The sequence below is a fragment of the Hemibagrus wyckioides genome, linkage group LG03 (genome assembly GCF_019097595.1).
Source record: "Hemibagrus wyckioides isolate EC202008001 linkage group LG03, SWU_Hwy_1.0, whole genome shotgun sequence".
NCBI lineage: Eukaryota > Metazoa > Chordata > Actinopteri > Siluriformes > Bagridae > Hemibagrus > Hemibagrus wyckioides.
The window spans coordinates 11,678,695-11,706,082 of record NC_080712.1 but is presented as its reverse complement, the minus strand read 5'-3'; the positions used below and the strand labels follow the sequence as shown (position 1 = coordinate 11,706,082).

At 37.8% G+C, this 27,388-nt stretch overlaps 2 protein-coding genes across 5 annotated transcripts in view; one reads left to right on the top strand and one right to left on the bottom strand.

Moving 5' to 3' along the window:
• Nucleotides 1-4,222, bottom strand: part of si:dkey-103j14.5 (isoaspartyl peptidase/L-asparaginase) — a 30,817-nt gene extending 26,595 nt beyond the window's left edge. The window contains exon 1 of the mRNA XM_058386783.1: nt 4,084-4,222. The gene's annotated coding sequence lies outside the window, so the exon portion shown is untranslated. The remainder of the gene's footprint in view (nt 1-4,083) is intronic.
• khdrbs2 (KH domain containing, RNA binding, signal transduction associated 2) overlaps nt 3,885-27,388 on the top strand; it is a 107,465-nt gene continuing 83,961 nt past the window's right edge. For all 4 annotated transcript variants that reach the window (XR_009204385.1, XR_009204383.1, XR_009204384.1 and 1 more), the window contains exons 1-2: nt 3,885-4,208; nt 25,471-25,598. Coding sequence is in view for 1 of the 4 variants with exons in the window: in XM_058386779.1 (XP_058242762.1) it covers nt 4,118-4,208; nt 25,471-25,598 (219 nt within the window). In the remaining 3 variants the exon portion in view is untranslated. The remainder of the gene's footprint in view (nt 4,209-25,470; nt 25,599-27,388) is intronic.

The following is a 27,388-nucleotide window of genomic DNA, read 5'->3' as shown; positions in this document are numbered from 1 at the left end:
TCATTAGGTTTTATGGTATTATCGTGATTAAAACATGATACATTAACATTTTTTAAAATAATTTCTCTGCCTGAGTGATATTTATTTAGATCTTTCAAACCTTAATGAAACTTAACTCTTAATGGTGATCAGTATTATAGGATTGCCTTCTCTATGAAGGACACAGAATAAGGAAGGACACTTTATGCTGCCTTTCCCCTCAACCCATAAACACTCCCCTGATATGCTGCTAAAATCAGGACCCTAAAACAGAGGACTATGGCACAGTATAGTATAGTATAGTATAGTATAGTATAGTATACTGTAGTATAGTATAGTATAGTATAGTATAGTATAGTATAGTATAGTATAGTATAGTATAGTGTAGTATAGTATAGTAGAGCCTAGTATAGTATAGTATAGTATAGTATAGTATAGTATAGTATAGTATAGTATAGTATAATATAGTATAGTATTTTGAACTGCTTTATCATGAATTTAATCATCTTGACCATATAGACATTCTTGATGGTCATTAATATGCCATCATGTGCTATGATTATAAATTAAGATCTATCCAGAGGGAAGACTGAAAAAGGCAACTATTCAGAACATCCTTTTTATTTACAAAAGCTGAAATCAAAAGTCACCCGAATCTGAAAAGACACAACATTCATATTCAAAACTAAGGCTGACATTAATTATGAAGCCAATTTGATCAGGTAGAAAGACCATAAATTAACCAATAATGCGTTTTTGATGTAGCAAAAAAATGTGTTGTACCATCCACCTTGTCATGAAGGCATTTGTTATGGTCTACAACATAAAATTGCACTAATTACACTGTTGACTAATTATGTAATGATTAAACCGAGCTGTCACTAATTGGCTAATGCTTATGTGATATTAATGCCTACGCCTGTTCTGTGCTATTTGTCATGATGGTCTAGTTAAACAGTTTTCCTAAGCATTTGAGTTTTTTTCTGTCTCTTTTTTTCTTACATTTCGTAGAGTGAGTTTTTTGCCAGTGTGCAAACCTGATAACCATTTACTCTCAACCTGAGAATCATTTAGCATCTATCAAGTACGCTGCGAGTGTGTTATTCTACACAGCTTCTTATCTCTCACCTCACATTTCCATTTTATTAATTTATTTATAAATCAATATATGAGTTCTAATCTTATTTGCGAATCTTTTTCCCCTCCCTAGATGCTATAGTCAACCGGAATTGTAAATTACATAAACCTATTAAGTTACATAGACTTCTTAGCGGCTATTTAACTCATGAAAGAAATGGCGAGGATCCTGCTGAAAATTCTGTGGTTTAGCTTTTGAATTAAAGCACATGGCAAAATGGATTAATATGATTCATGGGAGGTTAAAAGCAAAATGTCTATGGCTTTTTCAGAGCTGTTAAGGGCAGTATGTATAATGAAGTAAATTAATCTAAGATGGACAGAGTGGAATCAATAGTGGATGACTAACCACAATAGAATGAGGATCATACATTTAAAAGAGCTATCAGAAGGCTGTTTTTGTGGCTTTTTTTCCCCTCAAAAGCTAGATTTTATTAAGAGAGTTTGCTTCTGGTTTAGTACAAGTTCATGATATTTTTTCTTTGTCCTGACAGAAAACTGGAAACAAAGTTTCACAAGCACCCTGGTACTGAACGAACCAGCAAAATTAGTGTAGATTCCATATGATCAACAGAGATGGACTTTGTTCATCGTGCAGAATGAAAGGATTTTCTCACATTTTCTCACTTGGGATGTCTATTTTAGAAATAAATGAAAGGAAACGACTAAGAATTCGTAAAGAGTACTGCTGTTCAAAAAAAGCAATAATGTACCATTTCACCATATACTTCAGAGTGGTGTTGAAGTACAGCTGGGTTTCAGTGGGACGGTGCATTATAAAGTGTGACCCTGGCTGTACAGATGTTTGCCAACAACACTGTAATCAATTCAGTCATTAATTAGGCAAGCTTGCTTTTCCCATCCCACTTGTATCTCTCGCCATTCCCTCCTCATATTTGAGTGTATGCATGTTAGTGCATGTTTTCCCTCTATAGACCGACTGTCACACATGCCTAATCAATCTTGGCAAACGGAGGCACACAACAAAGCAACTGATTAGTATTCATGGACGCAACAAATCGAGCTGACCTTGTACCCTGCTATGAATATGGAACACTTGTCTTCCTTAAGACAGATCACTTGTTCAATTGCTTACCTTTGTTTCTTTTTGCTCCACACAATTTCACTGCTCTAACAGTTAAATCATTCTAAGAGTCGTTTAGCTGTTTTTTTAAGCACGCTGTTTAATAGATGTGCTTTCCTTAATTAAGCAATGCAACCATAATCAGGGGCAACCAATAGCCATTTTTGATCCACTAGTTAATTAACTTTACAATCAATCATCTTCATTAACCACTTTATTCAAACACAGTGAATTATCTTGAGTTTATCCTGGAAACACTGAACTCAAGGCGGATGGGACATCCTCAGTAGGACCATGCATATACACACTGTCACACAGTCATTCACAACTATGGGCAATGTAGCATGTTTTTTTTTAAAGAGGGGAGGAAATCTGGACAAAACGCAAGTGGATACAGGGAGAACAAAAAACTCCACATAAATAGCATCCGGAGCTCTGGATCAAACTGAAGAACGTGGAGCTGTGAGGTGGTAACAGTACATTCTCCTTCACCGTGCAGTCCAGAAATCATGTAACCTACAGTACACTCTTAGAAAAAAAAAAGATTAAACTGTAAATATTCTTGTCACTTCTAAAGATGGTTCTACATTTCATCTTGCAATGTGGATATAGTGTACATTTGAAAAAGATCATTAGGGCTTTCATTAGGGCTGGATGTGAGATGCATTGAGCTTGGTCTTGAGTGACAGTTTGTAAAAATAATGCTGTCATTACAAGCATTTGGCAGACACTCTTATCCAGAGCTTACAATTTATCACATTTTATGCAACTGGGCAATTGAGGGTTAAAGACCTTGCTCAAGGGCCAACAGGGGCAGCTTGGTGGACCTGGAATTCAAACTGACAAACTTCAGATCAGTAGTCCAACACCTTAACCACTAATCTACCACATCACCCTAAGCTACACGTTTTCACTTGTACAAAGTTTAAGAAGAAGTAATTCTGTCTTTAAAAAATTACAGTCTAATCATCGGTACAATGCACAAATAATCTGGCCTGGACTGGATGGTTTTGGTCGTGATCTTGGCCCTTCTTTAATTTGACCTCTTTAAGACTTGTCATAGCTAGTCCTGGATTTGTACTTGAAAATTGCCGTCCACTACAATGACTTGGTACACGATGACGATACACACTAAGGGTTCGAAAGGTATACACCAAACCAGAGATAAGGAACGGTACAGTTTAGTATCTTTTTTTCAGATAATGTGGTAACTAACTACATGAATGCAGTGCAAGTGTAGCTTATAGACAAGTTGGCGTGACTGCTAACATTATTACATCCAGGGGCACGGTTACAAATATGAAGTTCACCTCTCTGTCAGGTTAAGGCACTATGTTTTTCCCTAGACTGTTTTCAGGCCTGTTTTTGTTTCCTAGGGTCCTTTCAGGGTCCCTGTCTAACTACCAAAGAGTTTAGAGGGTTATTGAATTTATAAGCTCATGCACAGAAGATGAGAGGTCCCAAATAGCTCCCTAACAGATATTAAGTGCCCTAGGTAGGGTATAGGGGGCATCATTTCACACCATTCGTGGTGCGCTCGTTTAAAGCACGTAAGCCTCCGTTTGGATTGTTTCGTCAGCGCCGAGGACTGTTGCCAGGAGTCATTAGCGTCCTCCGAGGCAGCCAATCAGGCGCGGCGGGGGCGTGGTTAGCGCGCAGATTCTCCGGCGGAGGAGGGAGGATCATCCGCGGCGTCTCGCGTTTAAACCGAGCGCGAGGACATGGGTGCGCAGCCGTGAATTAGTCCACAACGCGTTTACTGAGCTCGCGCGCACATCGACTGTCAGCTGCTGTCATTAACCAGACAGTTATTTTAAAGCAACCTTAAAATAATAAAATAATAAAAAAAATTGTCATTTCTCAGCACTTGTGTGTCATCTTACCTGCACTTTGCCGTGTTCGGGACTGAGGTGAATAATGGACCAGGACAAGTACCTGCCCGAGCTGCTGGCCGAGAAAGAGAGCTTGGATCCGTCGTTCGTGCACGCGATGCGCCTTCTGGCTGAAGGTAACGGAATTTACTCATCCTGCGTTCACTGTGCATTAGGATAGCAGGCATGCATCACTTGGAACTGATCATGCGGTTGTTGTTTTTTTATCACGTAATTGTTGTTGATTATATCATCATCTCATAAGCTATCCTCCGGCCGTGTTTAAGATGCGTTTGCAGGTCCAGCTGAGTGAGTCGTGCCCGAGTGCATGTGCATTCCCCGCCATTTGAAGTCAGGAAGCTTGTCCTCAGGTGTGTAAGCACTGAAAGCTCTCAAGTAGATGCAGATGATTTTAGATTTGACTAGAGGTTGTGTCCCTACTTGACCTTTCATGTGTGACTGTTCAAACTGTCATTAAAATAGACAACAGGGTTCTCCAGAGTGTCTCCCTGACTGACCGAGAGACTCATCTGATGCCTTTCAGATCCAATTCAAGTGCTCATCAGATGCCAATTTCATCCCTCAGCAGATAAGGCGAGATCACAGAGTCAACAAATTTAGAGGAAATTGAATTTTCACATTCTGCTTTTCACAGTTCAGTTGATGCCTTTATTTATTGTATGCACCTGACATCCCCAGGTAGTATAAACTCTTATAGGTTCCTCCTGGACTTCTATATTGCCGTGTAGGTGTAGGTGTGAATGCAAGTCTGGGGATTTCTTCTGGAGGGGAGAGACGCTTCAGTATTACCCAGTATTACTCATATCCTTATTAAAACCCAAACGTGACTTGTGTAACAGGGGCGAATAGATTTTATACATTTCTCTGTTCTGTATTCTGTATATTTAATCATTGAGACTGAATCATATCAAACTCAGATGCACCCAGGAAGATGTGCACAGTGTATTACTTTATTAGTCTTTGTGCAAGAAATACTGATATAACTAGTGTGCTTTGTTCAGAGGCTTCTATCATATTATTGATATTTTCCACAAACTCTCAATTAAGCATTGTTATTCAATTAACTTGAGGTCTGTGGCTTCGGTAATTAGTGATGATAAATGATATTTTTGTTTTCCATTAACACAAAGATTCATTCATATTGCAGATTACGTCTGGCTCTGAAAGGCTGCTAATGCATTATTTGCAATGAAAATAAAGCCAACGCCTTGAAACATAATGATATGATTATTGTGTACTTGCAGAGTAATGATTTCATTATCGCTGTGTTGGTTTATATAAGGTTACCATAGGATTTAAACATTTAACTATCACATCCCAGCATATCGATACTAACATACTGACCTATACATTATGCTGTAAAATCTTTGTAATGATAAGACACTATTAAATACCCCTTTATTTCTTAAATTGCACATAACAAAAATTCCTTTGTGCATGCAGTTTTATATAGGCTTATAGATGCCATCTAATTCCTTGATGAATTGCAGTTCCCTATTGTATTGCTTTAGATAATAAATCAATAAATAAAACACCATAAGTTGATTTTTTTTTTTTTTACAGTAAAAGCACACCTCTGAGTGTTTTACTACTTTTATGCCATAGCAATTTGCCAGTGATTATTGCCATATATTTATTGACTAAAAATCTCATAAGTTTTATCCATTTCTAATTGCTGTGAAACAAGTTAGATTCTGTTGTCACTTACGTTATAGCAGCTGTAAACTGTTTGTCCCACAACAGCTTCATTTTCCTGCTCTCTCTTGAAGCTGATAAGACAGCAGCATGCAGCTTGTCATGTAACTAAGAAACCACAAAGAAACCCTTCCTGTGTTGGAAAAATCTAAAGGAGCTGCATTATTTCTGATTATTATAAGTTGAGAGCTTTCAAAAGATGCTGGCATGAGATGTGATATGATATACCAAATAAAAGCATCATTTAAAAAAAAAAAAATCTGTTCATGCGGAGAATCTGCTATTCAAGTCCCATAAGATATCCAAAGAAGTGAATAAATATAAGAGTATAAAGTTATTGTCAGGGCAGCTGTTTAACAGCGCATTCTGGCTGATCAGAATGGAGCATTAAACAGAGCTGTGGTATAAATTGTATTATCACATGCAATATGAAGGTCATCTTTATTAGAGGTATTCACTGATAGCTGTTTAGTGCTGTTTACTGATAGTCTGTCTGTTCTGACCATTGATGAGGTAACACATGAAAAACCTTCGCATGTGATTCGAAGTATCCTGATTTAGAAGCCATTCCTTATGAATTTGCAGGTTGAGGATGTGTGTGTTAGGGAGCACTTCATTCACTTCACAAGGCTAAAAGGGGAATCTCAGAAAGCCTGTCTCACCCGGAGGGAGGTACAGCCTCCGTGTCATGACACACATGACAGCTGGGGATTTTTGCTTCTCTCCGGCAGACAGGGATGATAAATGTGTTTGCTAGTACGGTGCGGCTGAAGTTAAGAGATGTTAATGTGCTGAAAGACATGCAACATTGGCCTTGTTTCACACAGCTACTTGATCTCTGTGACACTGAATGTGAAAGATCCTTGATCCATTTTTTTTTTTTTAATGCTCAACGTATTTATAATCAATGATGAAATTAGATGCCCTGATTTTATTCTGTAAATACTACCGTGCTACAGGCAAGTGCCAAATAACTGAGAGATGATTTATGAAAGAACTGATTTATCTCACCATGTTCAACCTCCTTTAAACCACAGGGCTGTTAAATTCTTGAATTTTATTCATCAGGAGGTGTTGCTTAATTTTTTATAACTGTAGCTGTGACAGAATTTTTGGCTGCAAGGCAAATCACACGTTTATATTAATGCAATTGTGCTAATGTGTTATCGTTTCTATAGTAACAGCTAAGGGATGTCTATGGTGGATGCTAATAATAATAATAATAATTCATTAATATTTTATATTAAATAAATGTAAACTTATTAGTTAATGAAAAATAATTATTTATTATTATTTATATACTAATAAAGATGGATCATTGTTGACATGGTAACGTTTGCTGTAAAGACACGTTTAGTGAGCGTTTATGGAAGAAGGCACTTTTAGAACAGTAAATCTGCCATGTGAAAGTCTTCAGGACATTTGGAATTCGGGTCCTTTCTCACAAAAACATCCATGTGGAAAAATATGTTATGCTCTGATGTGACTAATTCCAATAGGTATAATTCCAAAATGCAAAGAAAAAAATTAAAATAAAACCATAGCCGGTGCCGCATGGTGGTGGTAGCATGATGCTTTAGAGCTGCCTTTCTTCAGCCGTGACTTTTATCATGGGGAATCCTAAAGAGCTTTAAATACCAGTCAACTTTCATGCACAACCTTCAGATATTTGCTAGTAAGCTGAAGATGAAAAGGAATTTCACTTTGCAGCATGACAATGACCCAAAAGCATACATCTGAATCAACAGAGGAATAGCTTGAGAATTTGATGGATCTTGAATGTGCGTGCAAGAAAGAGTGGAAAAAATATTGACAGGTAAAGATAGGCCATGCTGATAGATGCTCAAACAAAAAGATTAAGTGGTGTAATAAAATCAAAAGGTACTTTAACAAAGAATTAGATTAGGTTTTTTTTTTTTCACATCACAAAAACCTGCTGTATTAACAGGGGTGTGTAGACATTTTATATCACTTATATATGTTACTACATATTACAAGGTATATGTAATCATGTACAATCACATTATCTCCATTACATTTTGAAAAGCATGTTAATTAATCTGCCAGTTTCTCTAATATGCCTAGCTGCCAAACAAAAGACAAACAAAATAAAGAGGCTGGTGATGGAATGGCTCTTTAGTGATGCTAGTGAAAACAGTAAGACGTACAAAATTTTTAATTGTAGTTAAGGTGTCGTGGTTTAAGTGGCATAAAACACTCTGAGACATGTTGTTCTACACTGTGCACCATCATGCCACTGAATTGTTTTATTCCATACTTAATTTGCAAGTCATTATATTTAAGGATTAATTGAGCATCTTTTTCAGCAAATAGCTAGCAATTAATTTGCATGCTATTAACTGTAATTGGTGGCAAATATGGAAATCAGTGTCCTTCAGCAGATAGAGTACAGTATGCATATTTACTGTTTCTTAATTTCAAACAGTGAGGCTGTAACAAACATAACATTAAAAACTTTAGTCTATTAGTGCATGAAAGTCGGCCAAGGATGTTTTCTTTGTACGTTTATTAATGCAGTGAAGTGGACAACTCTGCTGTGTGTATTCAGGGTGCTGTGTGGGTTAATCCTCCATTTAAAGTCCTGAATAAAAAAGCAGCACTATGCACCACTGTCCTTATTTCACAAAAATACAATATGCAAGACTATTTCATTTTACCTGCCGAGTGAAACTGAAACACAGACAGGACTGCTGCTTGCATTCACATCACATTTGATTCTCTAAGGTACATTTGTGTTTGAAAAATCTATCAGCTATGTTGTTTCCCCTGAAAAGCAGCTTGTCTATAAAGTACTGCATTAAGAGTGAGTTTCCATCTGTGGAAGAGTCTGAAGATGGATCTCTACAACTGTTCATTTTCAGCTCAGAGATGAAAGGAAATGCACAGGAAGATGAGGTGTCACCTCGAGGATGAGCCTGGACTAGTATTCATGCACAATATTACTATCATGAATATGTCAGCACTAGTGCGGGTGCAGTTTTGTATATTTACACTGGTTATTTGTTTCTTGCATTTAGTTAAGTGGATGTATTTGTGCCCCTAAGGGAAAATGAATAAGAAATAAGTAGATTATGCTAAGAAATAAGTAAACTATGTTAAATGCTAATTATCACTGGTACAAAATACTGTCAAAGCACACACACACACACACACACACACAGACAATTACAAACACCATCCACTTTATATGGGACACCTTTTCACCTGCATTTATGCAGTTATCCAATCATTCAGTCATGTGGCAGCAGCACAAAACATACAATCATGCAGAAACAGGTCAAGAGCTTCAGTTTATGTTCACATCAAACATCAGAATGGGGAAAAAGTGTGATTTCTATAACTGTGGCTTGGTTGTTAGGGCCAGATGGGCTGGTTTGAGTATTTTATAAACTGCTGATCTCCTGGGATTTTCACACACAACAGTCTCCAGAGTTTACACACAATGGCATAAAAAATAAAATCCTGTGAATGGAGGATCTGCAGGCTGAAACACCTTTCGAGATCAGAGGAGAATGACCAGCCTGGTGTGTTGCCAGGAAGTCTACAGGGTGTCCCAAATGTCTTTTTACCCAGTGGGAAAATGATCATTTTTTTCAAACCCAGATATATATATATATATATATATATATATATATATATATATATATACATATATATATATATATATATATATATATATATATATATATATCCTTTAAAAATGCCTTTGCCAAAAGAAGGCCATGGTGTACCAGGAGAACATAAAGCACAAAGATCACTTAAAGAAACACAAAGTGAAATTACATGCAGAGAGAGCCAGATGTGTTCATAAACACGAGTTCATCATCAGTGGTAGAGACGATGCTCTCTGTATTTACAAAGAATTGGCAATCATGTAGAGGGTGAATTGTAAATACAATTACATTTTGCTATAAACTGGTAATTTCCCCAGTGTATAGAGACTTTTTGAACACCCTGTATAGTAACTCATATAATCACTCTTTACAACCATGGTGAGTGGAAACACATCAAACATTTCAGCAGTTTCTGAAACACTCAAGCCAGACCATCTGGTACTAACACCCATGCCATGGTTAAAGTCATAGAAATGACACTTTTTCCCCCATTTTGTGAACTAAAGCTCTTTTTCTGTATCTCCATTACATCAATTGCAGTACATAAAGTTTCCAGTGAAAGAGAACATTTTGGACAAAATCCTTTATCAGCTGTGTAAGCAGAGTGCTTCTGAGGCTTTAGTAAACCCAGTAGATGTTTGAAATGTCTGATGATTTAATAGCTGGAGTCAAAACATTTATTGCTTAGAGTCGTAAAGTTTCAAGAGTTTAGATGAGAGTCTCACTACATTGCTCAAATAGCGGTGCACATGGTGAGACGTTATTAATGTTATGTCTATCACTGTTGAAATGTCTTGCCACTGGACCTCATTCTGATGGTATGAAGTTGCTCGACCAAGCGATCGGCCAGTCTCTTCTTGGTGTCAACAGTATAATCTTGCGCTTTTACCAACCAATGGCTACAACCTCATCTTATCTTAATTTTGGATTGGTTTTTGAATTCACATGTTTAAGTTCACCTTGATAAATTCAGGATAAAGCAAAAGCAACTGCTTTTTAGAAACTAATATCAAATATACCCCCCCCCTTTAGTGAATTGGCTTTTCCATTAGTTTTTGACTAAAAAAGCAGTTTTCAGGTCAAATGTCTAGCCACTGGAGCTCGTTCGGAATTATAAAGTTGCTCGACCGAGTATGCATGTTTTCTCTAGTGTACAGTTGATTACATCTTTTACATGAAATATAATAAACAGCTCCTGCTGTGATGCAGAAGGAATTATGGATGATAAAAAACGATTATTTAGGGCCTGTGACGTTAATGTTTGCACAGATACATTTCATTTTATTTTGTACTTCCTGTGTTTGGGTTTTTTTGTACAGTTCTTGATTCATTTTTCTTCATTTACTTCTTACCATCCTACATGCACACATTTTAGAACATTTAGAGTTTCCTTCTAAAAATGCAGTATCATATTAAAATCTGTGAAATGTGTCATTTATCATGATATAGATAAATAGTTAGGAATGGCAAATGAATGGCTTTCCCATCCCTTCGTGAAACAAGACACCAGACTCATTCTGTTGAATCTGCCAGTTTATGTATAAAATCTTGTCAGGTGAAGCTGCTAGAGTCTGTCAGAAAGCCCCAAAGTGACAATCTGGACAGATACATATTGATTAATACAGACACCATGTGGACATGGTTGAGAGTAGTGCTAAAATGGAACGTTCTTTACCTGCGTCGTTAAAAGAGGCCCTCGAGTAAACAGCTGTTCAGCTGGAGCTAACGTTTATGCAGTGCCATACTGGTTTGTTTGAATGTCATCTTGAGACACTGGCTCTTAGCCAGCCAACTTTTATTTATCTAAGCATATTACTCAGCCATGTTTTATTTAATACCTCAGAAATTCCCTCTGAGATTGGCAGCTCTGTTAGCAGGGCATGTACCGTGACCAGCACCTTGACCCACACTGAAGTGACTCCAGCCCGTTCTCACAGCTCACCTAAATCTGTCTTCTTGTTTTAGGCTTAGCAGCTGAATGCTTTTGCTCGAAGAGTCAGCACTGGATTTCCTTAGAAATCTCAAGAAAAAGTGATGAGAGGGGATCCTACCTGACAATTAGAAAGTCTGAACAGGACAAAGCAATCGCTAATGACCTGATGAACAGCAGTAATGACTTATAACCCCACCCTTGCTCTTACAGTGTTGTAAATGAAATAACTACTAGATAAGCAGCTTCACATGTCCTGTGATTGATTTTCTGTGTAAAGCAGGTAATTATTAAGGCTAAAGATCAATTTATCAGAGCCTAATTATATCTGTATAAAATCCAAGGCCACAGGCTTTGCTCATTTAAAACATTTGTAATTCCTTCAGGGATCAAGTTATGAGTTCATTTATTTGAGACAGGAAAAGATTAGTTAATTATTGAGCCAGTAATTTGGGCAAAAAATATACTGTGTATGTTACTGTCTATTCATTCATTGATATTTATAACGAAATTAATTCTTGTTAGTTCTTGTTTATTCACCTTATTTATGTTTGCACCTTAATTCTGTGATATGTGAAGCCCTGCGATGGACTGACATCCCATTCAGGATGTATATCCCTGTGCCAGTGTTGCCACCATAGAGTTGGTGGACTGGATGACTTCATAATAACAGCCAAAATAAAACACAGCACAATCTAATGTCAGACTTTTACCAACCAGTGGCCACAACCTCACCTTATCTTTATTTTGGATTGGTTTTTGAATCGACAGGTCTAAGTTCATCTCGATAAATTCAGGATAAAGCAAAAGGAACTGCTTCCAGAAACAAATTATACATTTTTCCCCCTTCAGGGAATTGTTTCTTTCTCTGCCAAAGATGAACCAGCGTCAAACAGGCTCGGCTGTAATTAATTTCATACAGTAACCGTATAATAAACACAAAAATTAAGTTCACATTTGTTAAAGCAGGAGAATGCCCATGTCCTTAGGATGCTTAAACTGAATCCTTTTTTTTTTTAATCCCCCCAGAAGAAAAACAATCCAAGGTGCCGCTTTTATAAAAGGTTGCAATATATTTCAACCAAATATATGTTTTGGTTCAAAAAATTGAAAAGTCACATTGTCCACACTAGACAACCAAGTCTGTTTCATTTTATCCGTGTAGTGGAACAAGGCAGAGTTTTTCATGCTGCTTGCATTCACCTCAGATTTGATTCTCTAAGGTACATTTAGTGTGAAAAAAAAAAAAGTTTAGCTTTGTTGATCCACTGAAAAGCAGCTTGTCTGAAGCAAAAAGAAACTGCTTTCTTATGAGATCAGGTGGTCTGTCCAGCAATTCGAGGATGCACAAGATGACTGCTCAATTATTGATTGATACAGTAAAAAGTAAAAAGAGTGGATTAATAATAATTACCATCATTCGTTGAGCTTCACTAGGGAAATAATGCTGTGCGTGACAGTTGCGTTCATTTTACACTGTTTTGTATGAGCATTTTATATAGTTTAGTGTATTGTTATGTGACAAAATGACATCAAGTTCCAGTGTATATAAGCTATAATGGGGGAATGATAATGTAAACCTACTTGATTTGACTTTTAGCTCTATATTAACTTCTCCTAACAATTAACAAGTCTCCTGGAAAATAGCAGGTTTTTGCGATTAAAAAAAAATGAAACCATGATGAATCATGTCAGATCGTTTCACACCTTTCATGTGACATAATAACCAAAAATATAATGAAAAACAAATAGATATGTTTTAAGGGGAAGAAAAAGCTCTCAACAACCTGGTTGCATAAATGTGCACTCACATGAACAAATGAAAAAAAAAAACACTTAAAATAATTTTGCTTATAATAACCATTTGATAGTGAGCTTCCAGCATGTATACAGTAAGAAGTGGTTAAGATGTTGTACTACTGATCTGATGGTTGTGAGTTCAAATTCAAGGACCACCAAGCTGTCATCGCTGGGCCCTTGAATAAGGCCCTTAACCCTCAAATCCTCCCATGTATAAATATGAGCTGCTCTGAATAAGAGTGTCTACTAAATGCCGTAAATGTAAATGTACATGCTTTGGAAATGGACCATGGCTTCAGCAGCTGGATAAAATGAAGAAGATCAAGAAAATCTTACAAAAACAGCTGGTCTTAATCAGAATCACTTGATTGATTGATTGATGACAGATGTATGATAATTATTCTTGATCTAGATTTGATTGGTTCATTCCCAGCACAGTCACATGGCTCATTATAAAATGTTACTGTAAGTTTTTCCTCTGCAACCCCCTTCCTGAATAAAAAGGAAAATGTTAAATTTTGTTGCTTGCTATATCCCATTAAAGCTGGAAAATGAGATGACATTGATCTTGATTAAATTTTTTTGCAGCAAAAAGCTGCAATATTATACCAGGGGTGTGTATACTTTTGATATCCACCATACATGCCGACGTTTAAGACTCTTTCAGATTGAGACAGGGTGTGGGGTTTCTTTTTTTCACCCTAACTAGCTACAGAATCATTTTTTTAAGTCTACCTGCAGGTTGCCATATACGCTTCTGCATTAAAATTTGTCCCACTTGCAATGACCTGAGGTGTGTTTTTATCATCTCTGCTGCTCAATGCCGCAAGCAAATCTTACTTCAATTAAGCATTTTCTTTAGACGTACACCACATCTAGGTTCTGTTGTAAATCCCAGCACACCTGCACCAGGTAATCATTTCTTGATTATGTGACTCAGGACTGATGGAAGTTGGAGTAGTTTTATTCTGGCTAGATTAGCCGAGGACTGGAGGGCACGTATAAATTGCTCACCTCTATTTGTTAGCTAGCTGTCACATTATAAAGGCACTATTATGGTACAGTAATATGCTTGGGGGTATAAAATGAGTGAGGGAGAGCTGTGTGATTGAAATAGCACACATTTACCATGAGGGAGAAACCTTTCTATATTAACTGGGAGAGAAAAGCTGATTACCATCACTGGTGTTTTTATCACCATAGCCATGGTGCCTTATTCACATTGGTGAATACAAACCCAGCATATAAACTAACCACATCACTGTTTACTCTGTAAAGCTGGTTTTAGGCTATGTGATTTCAGCTGTCTTTTTCCCCCCTTGTTTTTCTCCACAAATTGGTTGCCTGCCAATTCCCATTCACCAGTCAGCCCTCCCCTAACATATGACAGCTACCAACTGAGGAGGGTGAAGGCTTTTTCTAAGAATCACATGAATCACAACCACATCAACAGCCACATCATTCCAACTTCTGCCATTACTGCATCAGAGCATAGCGCACTCCTCCTACCGTGCTATCTGCCCTCTTCCGCAGCCTTGAGCTAATAGACGGCTATAATTGGCTACTGCCACTGTGACTGACAGGAATGAGATTTCCCTCCATCTTTCCCACCCAGAGAGCATGCCCAATTTTGCTTCTGTAACTACTGGTCAAGGACGTTTGTAGCATCCCGGGGTTCCAGACTCCCAAAAAAAAGGCAAATAATTTCTGTTGCACTACTTGGAAGACCATTAGTTATAAATAAGTATAGCTCTTGTCAAATAAATTGCATTTTTATTCTGATTCACTGGCTCAAACCCTAAAAAGTTTTCACTTTTAAGCGATTTAGCCCCGCCCATTCACATTTCTGTCTCTAACAAATGATGCAATATGTAATTTGTACAATACGTGAAAACTATTTTTACAAACAATTCTCAGAATATGAGAAAAAAAAATTCACATTTGATATACACATAAATCAAAACACCTTATGACATGCCTTTACTTCACTATTTCATTCACTCAGACAGCTGTAACATAACTGCATAGATTCACACAAAACCTAAAAGGCTGTATGCAGTTTGTGGTGTGATCCGTCATGTGGGAGGGGTGCTGACCTCTATCGTCAGCCAATCAGATTTCAGCCGGCATTTTATAGGGTTAGCATGAAGCTACTGTCACAAAACCTAAATGGTATGTTTATCTGTAGTCTCTTTGTTATTCTATGTAACATGGCAAAGACTAGCCACTAGGGGGCACTACTTGTGAAAGGTGCTTGGACCCCGCAGGTCGCTACTTGTGATCATATTTGTCTTTGTCCATGCCCCTGCTCTGTGTGTGTTGAGATTGTGAAACAGTACTAGGATGGTTTTATTGTGATCATCGTGTACTGCATTCTTTCTGCATTCTTTTACAGAAGGCCAATGCTAGCAGGAGATTTTTCTAATTAAATCTGAGAATATACACTGCATGGGAATTTAAATAATTATCTAAAAACATCAGGATTACTTTGCTTTACATCATTGTAGAACAAAATAAAAGGAAATTAAGTATGACCTATATGAGACATATCTTGACATATCACAGGCTTCACCGGGTTATTTTGACCCAAAATATTTTCAATTACAAAGTAATACATTTATTTTGTAATGATGAAAAAGAACCACTGCAATATCTACTGTAATCAAAGTTTATTATTTAATTTGTTTTATATGTATTTTTATTTGACATATTTTATTAACTAACACCAATAATCTGTATGTCTGAAATTATAATCTTTCTTTTCTTCATTTTCTTCTTCCTCTATTATAGGATGCTTCTGAGGTTTTGTGAAATGTTTCAAAGAAGAACGGTGTTTTTATACTTCTTCATGTTAGGATTAGCCGTTTAGAGGCTCTTTATTTGCCTTTGGAAGTCAATGATAATGAGCTTTGCTTATAACTTTTCATACTTTTCACAAGTTCACGCATGTTAATCATAAACTGAAGCTAAACTGAGCTTGTCCCAAACTTCCCAGCCATTAGCGAATTTCTGCATCTCTTAGTAAGGTCTCAGTGCTGAGTTGAAATGCTGGCACAGATATCAATATGTTCAGTTAAACTAATCAGTTCCACAAGAGCGCATTACGTTGAGGTGAGCAGAAGGCTCAGATGGCATCTTCCATTTTGTCTAAATCACTAAAGTATTTCCTCTTTATCACTAAACCCTAAAAGGACTTGATGCATGGCCAAAGAAATGCTATTACTTAAATAAAATCTAAAACTTTAAACGAGTGACTTTTACCCCGAATTAATAGAATGGATGTCAGTACGGAAGCATGCCTTTTAGCGCTGCTATACTATCCCCTTGTGGTAAAAAAAGATTAAATCTGAGGTTCAGTCCCTGGCCTTCTGATTCTATTTGATGAAAAACGCCTCTGATACAGAGACAAGCATCTGCCTAAAGGTTTTTTCTTTTAAGGACATATTGATTTTTATGTATTATGAAAGCGAAGCGTGTTCTGTAGCATTCTTCTAGCTGCTCTATGGAGCTGGGCCAGATTACCTGATTTCATTTGTGAGTACACTACGAGATGAGCCATATGGTCGGGTTTGCCATGTCTCAAATGAGAACTAATAAATGATTGGGAGACGATGTGCCGTCAGATGCTCTGAGTCCTAGTGCACTTGCAACAACAGAGTCAATATTATTTCAAGGAATAAAAGACAGTGGGTGAGCTGTTATAAGACATTAATCACTGACTGAGAGAGATCTGTGGCCACCATGGAATTAATCATGTTGTCAGCATGTCCCTTACTGCTTTATTCCACTGATGCTACACTTACAGTATACTATAGCATCCATCCAATTTTACTATATAATCTATCCATTTTCTGTGCTATTTATCCTACACAGTGTTGCAGGGAACCTGGAATCTCTCCCAGGGGACTCAGGGGACAAGGTAGGGGACATCCTGGGCAGGGTGTTAACCCATCACAGGGAAAAATCTCACACACTCGCACACAGCTGTTCACAGACAGTACAGACAATGCCAATTAGGGTACCACACATGTCTTTGGCCTGGGGGAGGAACCAAAGTACCTGGAGGAAACCCCTGAAGCATGTGGAGAACACATGAACACAGGACAAACCCCCAAACCTGGAAGAACCACACATTCCTTTGATCTGTTTGTAGTTACATTAAATGTTTCTCTCTCTCTCTCTCTCTCTCTCTCTCTCTCTCTCTGAAATTATAACTGCTCTACATAGCTGTTACCTCACCAGCTCATCGCTCTCTCTCTCTCTCTGTCTCTCTCTCTCTCTCTTTCTCTCTCTCTCTCTCTGTCTCTCTCTCTCTGTCTCTCTCTCTCTCTCTCTCTCTCTCTGTCTCTCACTCACTCTCTTTATCTCACTTGAAGTTAACAAGACAAAATTAATACAATTTGTCATGTTTACCGATAAACCCTAAAGCACAAAGTCCTCTGTCCTGAAGAAAATTTTAAAGATCTTTACCTCTGACTGGTACAAAGTGCTTACTCAGTAGACACCTTACAAAAATGCTAAATAAACATCTCCGTACACAAACTTGCGATTCGCCTTGCAGCCAGTTTCAATCTCTGCTGCTGTATAAGATTCATTAAAGTATTCTGAGTAATCTGAATGGAAAATTTGACAGCGCCGTGGTATAATGCGCTTTCTTCTTGTCATTTATTGTCCAATATGCATTCTGATACTTTAATTTGCATCTGTGGCTACACAAACCTCTGTTTTGTATGTTGTATAATGAAACAGAAATTATGCCATCTCCATCTCTTTCTCTCCAACAAGTGACAAACACTTATGGAAGGAGAGCTGAAATTTAGTGTGATTATAGGATCGAGGCTTGCTGAAAGCTCTTCTATTGCAAAACTCATCAAGCATTTTTTCCTATTTGAAAACAATCATGCACAGGCTGATAGGTTAATGACAGTTATTATGACATTTTCAGGATTGTTGTGTTGCCGAACAAATTGATAGTTTCCCTGATGCTCGGTCTCTAAGCCACAAGGAAACTTCTGTCTCTGGTTCTCTCTTTGTTGTTTTGTGCATCCCATCTTTTCGAGGCCATCATCTGTGCGACAGTTGTCCATATTTGCCATTATGGTAATTTTCTTTACTCATATTTGGAAGAAATCAAGTCTATACTGTTGAGTTAACAAATTTTTGACTGCTAGATTTTGTTTGAGGAAATACTTATGAGTTTAAATGCCTTTATGTTGTGCGGTCGGCTTATTGGCACCCTTTAAGAAAAGGAGCATGCCAAAAATCCTCCTCAATGAACAGCACATTTCCCAGTGCAATTACAGCTTCATGTGCAGTTATGTTTAACGTGTGTTTTTGTTTTGACTTTATCAATGGACCTTTTATTAGTAGAGGAGCATAAAATTAGATATGAATTTTATAATTTATTTTCAAATGACCTAACATAGTTATGTATATTAGTCCTTTACTCTCCCTCTCCTTATTTAGATGGATGTGGGCTCAGAGGCGAAAAAAGACAAGAAGAGTCTCACTTTAATGCATCACACACACACACACAGTGGTATTTTCACTCATTTGTATTTTAAGTAGATTAATTAATGCAGTAACACCATGCCAACATCTAAACAGCATGCTAACCGTAAACATAGTGACCGAAAGGAAGTTATTAGGCGCTTTTAGTAAAAAAAAAAAAAGAATTGAAAAAATGCCAGATATCCCATCATCATTGTGAAATTCCATCCAACCAAATATATAAAGACCACACAAAATTATTAAAATATTAATGTATTAAAGCGAATTAATGCAATACTAGATTCAATGCTTAATATTACTTTAATGTTAAATGTAATATTAACCTCATTATCCAAAAGGAAGACATTTTCCCCTTTTTTACGGCCTTTTTTGTTTATTTTAATTTTTCCTTTTCTAGTGGGGACCAGCTGAATGTCCTCACAAGTTTTACAATTTGAGATTCACACTCATATATACACATGCACAATTTTTAATTGACTTGAATATTAAAACTCTAAATAATGCTGTACCTACACTGTAACCTTAACCTTCAGAAAAAGGTTTTTAGAAAGTTTTTCAGACAATCAGCCAAAACTTTACAATCACCAATCACCCTTACTTTCCATTAGGGTTCTTTCTTTCTCCTCGTAAACACTCATTATCATAATGTTGTTCATTGTTGTCCTTCGGCTGCTCCCTTTTTGGGTCGCGTCAAACACTCACTATCATAATAAAGTATTTAATAGATAAATTGATATTAAAGTGCTGGTTTAAAAACATGCATACAAAGAAGAAGCCTTAATTTTTGCCACATATACAGCACAGCGGAATGGGAAGCTGGGGTCAGAGTGCAGGATCAGGCTATGATGCAGCATCACTGGAGCAGAAAGGGCTAAGGGCCTTGCTCAAGGGGCAAACAGTGGCATCTTGGTGGTGCTTGGGCTTAAAAACTCAAACTTAACAACCAAGAGCCTAAACTACCTGAGCCACCACTGCCACACTACCCCAACTACTAAAGCCAGGATATGCAAAAGCCTATAAAGACATGAATGTCTATACACACACAAACACAACCCAATACTGGGAATAAAAATTCACCCAGACAAAGGTTCAATTAAGAAGCCTTATTACGATAGCGATTACTCTTTAGGAGACGAAAGAGCTCTAATGAAAAGAGCGAGAATGGCCATATCTCTGTCCATATTTGATTTATATAGAAAAATCCACACATTACCACTAGCTTCTGAATTCTAGTTACCATTGAACACTAGCATATTTTCCTAACCACAAGCAGAAATTTAGATCTCTTGACTTAATTAGCATCACCCTGTGCTGTAACTTCGTTACGGCTCGCCGAAAGCTGCAGGAACCCACTGAGCTGACATCTGTCCACCAACAGCCTGAAAGCTCCACTGCTTTTGCTCTGTGTCTCCAGAGTAGACTGGAGGAGTTGTACTGGCTATGGTGGCAGAGATTCTATTTGCAGCGAGAACGCCGAGACGTCCTTATCTTGTTTGGAGGTCAAACTGTAACGTTCAGTGAATTTTGTTTTTTCCTAGGAAGGAGAATAATCACTTCTGTGCAGCCAGCGTCTACGAACATTAGAACACTGAAAACTAACTTGTTCTTCAAAAAAGCATGTTATGAAGGTCTTAGTCTGCTGAGGAAGAAAGCAGGTAATCAGCTCACATTCAGGATACCACCAGAATTGGAGTTTTCTGCTGTGTGCAATTTTGAAAGTCCAACATCATACTAATCCCTTTGGGATCCAGTTAGATTGATTTAGGAATGTGTATCAAGCTGATACGCAGTGAGAAAGTAGAAATAAATCGAAAAAATGGGGTAAAATGAGGAAGCTTTAGATGGCCAAGATGTACCACCTTCAATATGCTGCAAATGAGCTTATCTCTCTCTCTCTCTAACAGTTACCTAAACTAATATTAGCTCCTCTATACATATTCATAGTCTTTAAAATGACTCTTGGACATCTTGGAGAGTAAGCAATCCCGTGGAGTATATTAGTGTGCTGCATTTGTATACTGTGCCCATAACCTGGAAAATGCTATTTACGTTTTGCTGATATACGCTTTTGTTCTAAACATATATGATTGCTAAAAACGGTAAATTAAACCACTAAGCACCAAAATATTTCCTAGCATAGCCTCAAATTATTAACCTCGAAAAGAAAAAAGATGCTTTCCTTAAGATCGTTCTTGTTTGGCCTCTAAAATAGCTTTTTAAAAATAGCACTTGACCAACAAAAACAAAAACCATGAATGCTTGCAGTTTGATTAAGCTTTTTTTTTGCATTAAGCAAATTAACCTTTTAATTATCCAGCTATTGTTTATCATTTAGCAATTATAAAGCATATCACACACAAATAGAAACCTAAAAGTTGGTCAGAAGGTTCAAAAAGGGGTTCCTGCTTGTATGGTGAACTGTGGACAGTTTTGTAATGATGTCCTTATCATTTTGTAATGATGTCCTTATCATTACTGCATCCGAGAGAAATGTAGTCTCACTGGAGGCTAGTGAGAAATTCTAGTGACTTTTCGAATAGGAATAAGTTGGAGAGATGTTCAAACAGATTTTTTTTTTTAAGTCAGAGAGCCTTCCAGGTTCCTATTTGATCATGACTGCAGAATCAATCCCTTTTTAAAGAGCTGAAATCGGGGGTAAAAAAAGAAAAAGAAAAAAGAGATGGTTGAACATAACAGATAAGCACATTGTAATACTGTGAATGTCTATAGACACTTTGGCGTTGAGAAAGTTGACGTTTTCGTGTCTATTGTGGGAACATTCAATTAAATTTAGTGCTTGTAATAAATTAGACGTCGCCTCCGGGAGATAAGGGCAGTGTAGCTTTGTTGGCCGACTATTCGACCAGGGTAATATTCTTTACTGCCCTTGACAACATACTTTATGACCTGCCTAAGTGCCTGAGTGGAGAGTAGATAATGGAATTGTGTTTAGAGAATCTCTGTTTCTCTCCTGTTTAACCCAAGAGAAATGCCACAAAGCCTTTCCGTGTAATGAGAGAGGAACCCACCTGGCAGGCCTGAGTCGGCAAAGGTCTCTCGATAATTATAGCATGAAGGTAAAAGCCAGAAAGACATGAAAGTTTTGATGATTATAGCAATTTTCATACATTAACAACCCGGGAACAGTGATGGAATGTATATTTGTACGTTTAGCGTCTACAATCCGTTTATCTACATTTAAAAAAGAATGAAATAATTCCATTGCTGTGTTTCTGTTTATAAAAGTATTGCATGTGCCATTATTATAAAATATCAGTGTTAAGTCAATGACTGCAAGTGACATTGAATTGAACTCAAATTATTTCTGTATAGCGGCATTTAGTACAAACAGCATTCATTTGTTTAGATCTATAGTTTGATTTGCGCAACATTTTGAAGTAAAGCACAATGAGAATTGCTGTTGTTGTAAAATATGTAACATGCCCACATTTGATTATTTTTCAGTTACAGCACCTCCTGAAGTGTATATGTATTCCTCTTATTGCACGGAAATTTGTCATCGATTACATTTTTTTATCTTACAGTTTAGTGCATCTTCTTTAATGATGTGAAACCTCCTTTAAACAATTTACTTCTTGCTACCACTTAAATGATAGCAGAGGAAGTGCAAAGTCCTCTGTCTTGATGACTTTTCCATTGTTTTGGCTGCCACTGGAGCCTCCATCCAAAACTACTAAATAAACACCTGTTTGATATGATAACATACTAGAATGAGTGCATTATTATAAGCATTATGCATGGCAGTATTGTGAGATCTGCTGTTATAGACAATTAACCAACAATCTCTGATTAAACACAATTGAATGTCAGCAGTGCTGCCGTATAACAGGTGTGTTTTTTCGTGGTCTGGAGCTACGCCTAGCTGCAGACGTCCGTGAATCAAATGCTCACCTTGCCGCATTGTCAGCTCAGAGTCGCCAAGTGTCTCTTATTTTCAGCTCAGTTTAACGTCTTTTGTGCCTTTCATAGAGGGAGAATGAAAGGAGGAGTGAGTGGAGTGTGTTCTAATCCGGACTACCTCTTCACGCCGCGTGACAGAATAAAAGAGCCCCTGTCACGTCTGGAAGAGCCATCCAGTCGACCTGAACATAAATTGTCACCATGTGTACGAATGGAGCATGTCGACGAGTCCGCTGTGGATTCATCCTGCCGTTGTCGGAATTTACTAGTGTTGGAAAGGCTTGTAATCAAAGCTTTGTGATTCCACATATAGCATTAAAAAAAGCCACACAGGGACACGCACATATGTATTAATCTAACATAATGATACCCAATACTGTAATATTTTGTATTATACTATTTTATTGACAACTTCTTACCGAAAAGTAGATGGCAGGGCTCAAATATATTAAAAGCTCAACATTAAAACTATTAGGATTGAGCAATGTATCATAGCACAGATGGTATTGTAAGCATGACACACACACACACACACACTTAAATACAGAATTTTTTTAATTGTTTCAAGTTCATAAAGCTTTGTTGGCTTCTTGCCACATTTCCTCTGAATACAAAACATTTTTTTTACCAGCAATGCTGCAATCCTCCCTTTCAAATGAGACATCACTAAACTTTTGTTTTTTTCCATCTGTCCTTTTGTCTTGTACTTTGATTGGAAAACATATGCTTAGTTTTTTCTATTTCTGTTTTGCTGTCTCTTCCAAAGGCATTTTTAGGGAGAAAAAGGGATGATAAAGTAAGGCGACTTTCACAAAACGGTAGTTTAATCTGAAACATTGCAGGGTTTGAGGGTAAGGTATTGGTAATGTGAAAGCTGCCATGTGAACCAGGAAGTGCACCATGGTTCTGAATCTGAGAGTATCTGTAGGAGGGAGTCTAAGTTTGGTTGCCCTGGAACTGAGCTACAATTCGAACTTGTACACTTGTTCAGGATGTGAAGTAACCTGCATGTGTGTTTTAGACGGTGATGACATCATTAGTTTCCACAACACACATGTACCACGAATAGCAAGGAAACATTATGAGACTCAGAAGAGTTGAGGTGCCTTACTGCATGTAATAGGACCAAAATAATAAAAAAAATGTTGAGTTGCATTATGTTCTCTGTGCGCATTTGTGATGACGTAAGATGAACGCAAACGTAGAATCAAGTGAGTCTGAATCCAGACCAGCCCTCCAGTGGTGCCAAAAACAATCACAGTCAGATTCAGATAGCAGCAAACACACAAGTTCAGTGTGAAAATAACCCAAGTATTTCACCTTGCAATGTTTATTACACCTGCGACTGTATTTCAGGTCTGACCTTCTTGATCACTGCTGATGAAGTGTTACAGATGCTTCTGGCTTAAATAAATTAACTCCAAAATCTAGCTGTCTAATCACCTGACATGACTGTCACATTTACTCCGGGAATGTACAGTCTGAGCTAGAAAGAAGTAAGCCCCAGCCTTGAATCTTCATACCATACTGTGTATTTTATAACGAGAACTGGTGGTGCCGTATTTCTCTACAAAAAGAAGGGAAAATAATCCATTTGTTAACAACGAATAATCTGGCCAGATGTGGAGGCCAAGAATGAAATAGTATATTGATGTATTTTTATCTTTGGACGACACGGGGGCTTAGCTCTGCTATCTGATTTATACCAGTCGCCCCTCTACTATTTGACTCTCCGGAGCTCTTTTTGATTACATTAAATGATACAGCGCAAGGCTATTTGAGTTCCTGCGCTTATACCTATATGATAAGATCTGTAATAAATGCAAAGTGCTATAAACATAAATAGTTGAGCTTGTTTTCTTTCTGTTATATGCTTTAGCTTGCTTAAGGTCGTTCCCTGAATAACCCTCCACTAATAAATGCACTCTGCCTACAGAAACAGACGGCAGCATTAAAGGAGCCCCATAGAGACTGTGGTTTATAGTAACTACACATGCGGACAAAAAGCTGCCTTAGAGCTGCAGGCAGCCTGGATATTGTGCCGATAATGCCTCACAGAGGTGAGCGTGTCTTTTCTGAAAAAGGGCTGGAAAAAAAAAAACAACTAGGTGGAGTCGACATCCGCAGGAGACTTTTTCTGCATACAGCCCCAGTGCATGCAGACATGAGAATGGATGAATGTGATTTTGGTGCAGGTTGAGGAAGCTGAGTGTGTTGCTGCAGAGGTGAGAAATAATGAGCTCCTCCTGCTGAGCTCTTGTATTTCTCTCTCTCTTTCTTTCTCTCTCGCTCTCTCTCTCTCGCTGCTCCTTCTTCCCAGGCTGAGGTCTCAGCTGTATTGTTCTACAAGAGTGGCGCAGGTTCATAATTCTTAATTCTGTCGAGCATTAATTTACCTGTGATGGCTGGGGGAATCCCTCGAGGAAGCCTTGTGACAGCTTCATTCGTGGCCTCCTTAATGCCGCATGTCTGCTCTATCTCTGGCTCAATCCTCAAAAGTGCCATAAAATTCCTCAACCAAGACGTATTACAGTGTTGTGCGTCAAGTTTTTTTTTTCAGTTCGGGCCTCTCTTGCTAACAAGTGTTTAGTGGACCTAATGAGCCGAGTGACACATACAACACAGTGTTAACATTCGGACGTTGCTAAAATCGGGTGATCCGCACGCTTAATAAAGCACACTACGTCCCTCTGGTGTCCGGTTCAGTTTTCTGCTCACCAAAATGTACATAGAGAAAGAGAGCGAGAGAGAGATATCCCTGAAAAAGCATCTCAGCTACATTGTTTTGTTTTGCACGTCTCACTGTGCTAGAAGGCAAGTAAAGAGAAGAGCTCTTTGACCCGTACTCTGAATACATCTCAAGGCTCATTGTTTATTCTGTTGCAGAAATCGAGAAGTACGAAGGGGACGAGCTTAGGAAAGACGGCGAGGTGAAGAAATACCTGGATGTCATCAGCAACAAAAACATCAAGCTGTCAGAGAGAGTGCTTATTCCTGTGCAGCAGTACCCGAAGGTAACATTCACGTCCCACGGTGCTCTGTTTTGGGGATAATTACATGAGTAATGACTAATGATGCGACACCTAAATTAACTGTAATGATGTTCTCACCTTGAAAGTAGAATTTCTCTTACATTCGGGGTGGAACTTTTCTTTCCTAATTGCAGGTTCTTAATTGCTACGTAATCTCTATATCATACCCGCTGTCTTTATAATTGCTACGTATTTCAAAGAAACGCACCTTAAAAGATGCTTCATCTCAGTACTCTGATGAAAGATGGCTCCATTCCTGTTTCCCCAGTGTGCATCCTGTTATTACTAGAAAATTATGTTTTTCATTAAACCCTTTTTGCCAGCTAGCTCCCTTTACACTTGCTCAGATATGGCAGCTTCTCTGAACCCTTGTGGATGTACATTAAATTATTTGTGCCGGGAGCTAAAGAGGCAGGAAATCATTTTATCTACCAACACTATCAATTTTGTGTCCTGTTACTGTTTGTGTGAGTACGGAGAAACTGGCAGAAACCCCTCCTCAACCACCCGCCACCCCCATGTGGCTCTGTGTCTCGCTCTATAACATCTCGAACTCTTTTATACCCATGAAGCAGCTGAGCTCTTGAAATCCGTTATCAAACATAACAGTTTGGGTGCTGGAGGGATTCTGTTTTATAAACTCATCAATAGACGGAATATTAGAGGAAGATGTGTGAAATAAATTCCGCCTTATTTGAATCATCTGCAATTGTGTTACAGCTTTAAGTATTACATGACTGACACTCAGAGGGAAATATAGCTTTGTGTAAATATGTTCTTTTGGCAATATTCCAGTCTACACTCCAGCTGAGCCATTAAAGTCCCTGAGAAGGCCATAATCTGTGTTTTTATGTTTGGAGACGGCATCAAGGCAGGTTTTATGTACAATGTGTAAAGCAGAGATATGGGGTGCTTCTGAATTGCTGTGATGAGTGGTGGTAGTGTATGCCACATGGTTGGCAGAGTGATACAGATGACCGTGCAGGCGCAGATCCCGAGACCATACAAAGGTCAGGTTTAAAGCTATTCATATTTATACGTGTTAAGATCTGTATCAGCGTTTATGGTTTAGAAACTACTATCTGAGGAATCAGTGAAAAAAAAAAAAGAAAAAGTAAATATGTTACAGTCTGAAAAGAAAAAAACATTTTATCAAGTTGAATCTAACTAGAAATAAGTTCAACTAAAACCCTTTCTCAATCTCAATAAGCATCTCAATAACATCTCAATAAGCAATGTGACTGAATTGTGATTGCTTAACCATTAATTATTATACATTTACAGTTAGAAACAGTTTTGGTTAACAGTAAAGCTTCCTGTTACTACTGCTTAATTAGTCCCATATGTAGATTCTGCACAAATAAGAATGTGACACAGCAAGAATAAACACAAACATTTACATCCGTGGTTTTTCTTTTTTCTTTTTGCCTCCAGCTCAAAGAGTAAATAAAGTGAAAAATCTGTGAGAATCCCTTTTCTGATAATGGTTTTGGCCCTGTGGCTAGTCTCTGGCCTGATGTAATGCCATCAGCTGAACAATTTACACAACTTATATGATTGGATAAGCTGAAAGATCTGCTACAGAAGCAGTGACAGTTTATGTCTAGAAAATTGAAGTAACTTAGCTATGTTTTGAATCTGTGAATCTGTGGGCCACCAGCTTATAACACCTGTTATGGAGTATTATTGCAAACAAAACCAAAGAAAACAAAAAAACATGGCCATCTCTCACTGTTAGTTTTGACCAGTCTGATAATTCTTTCACTGATATA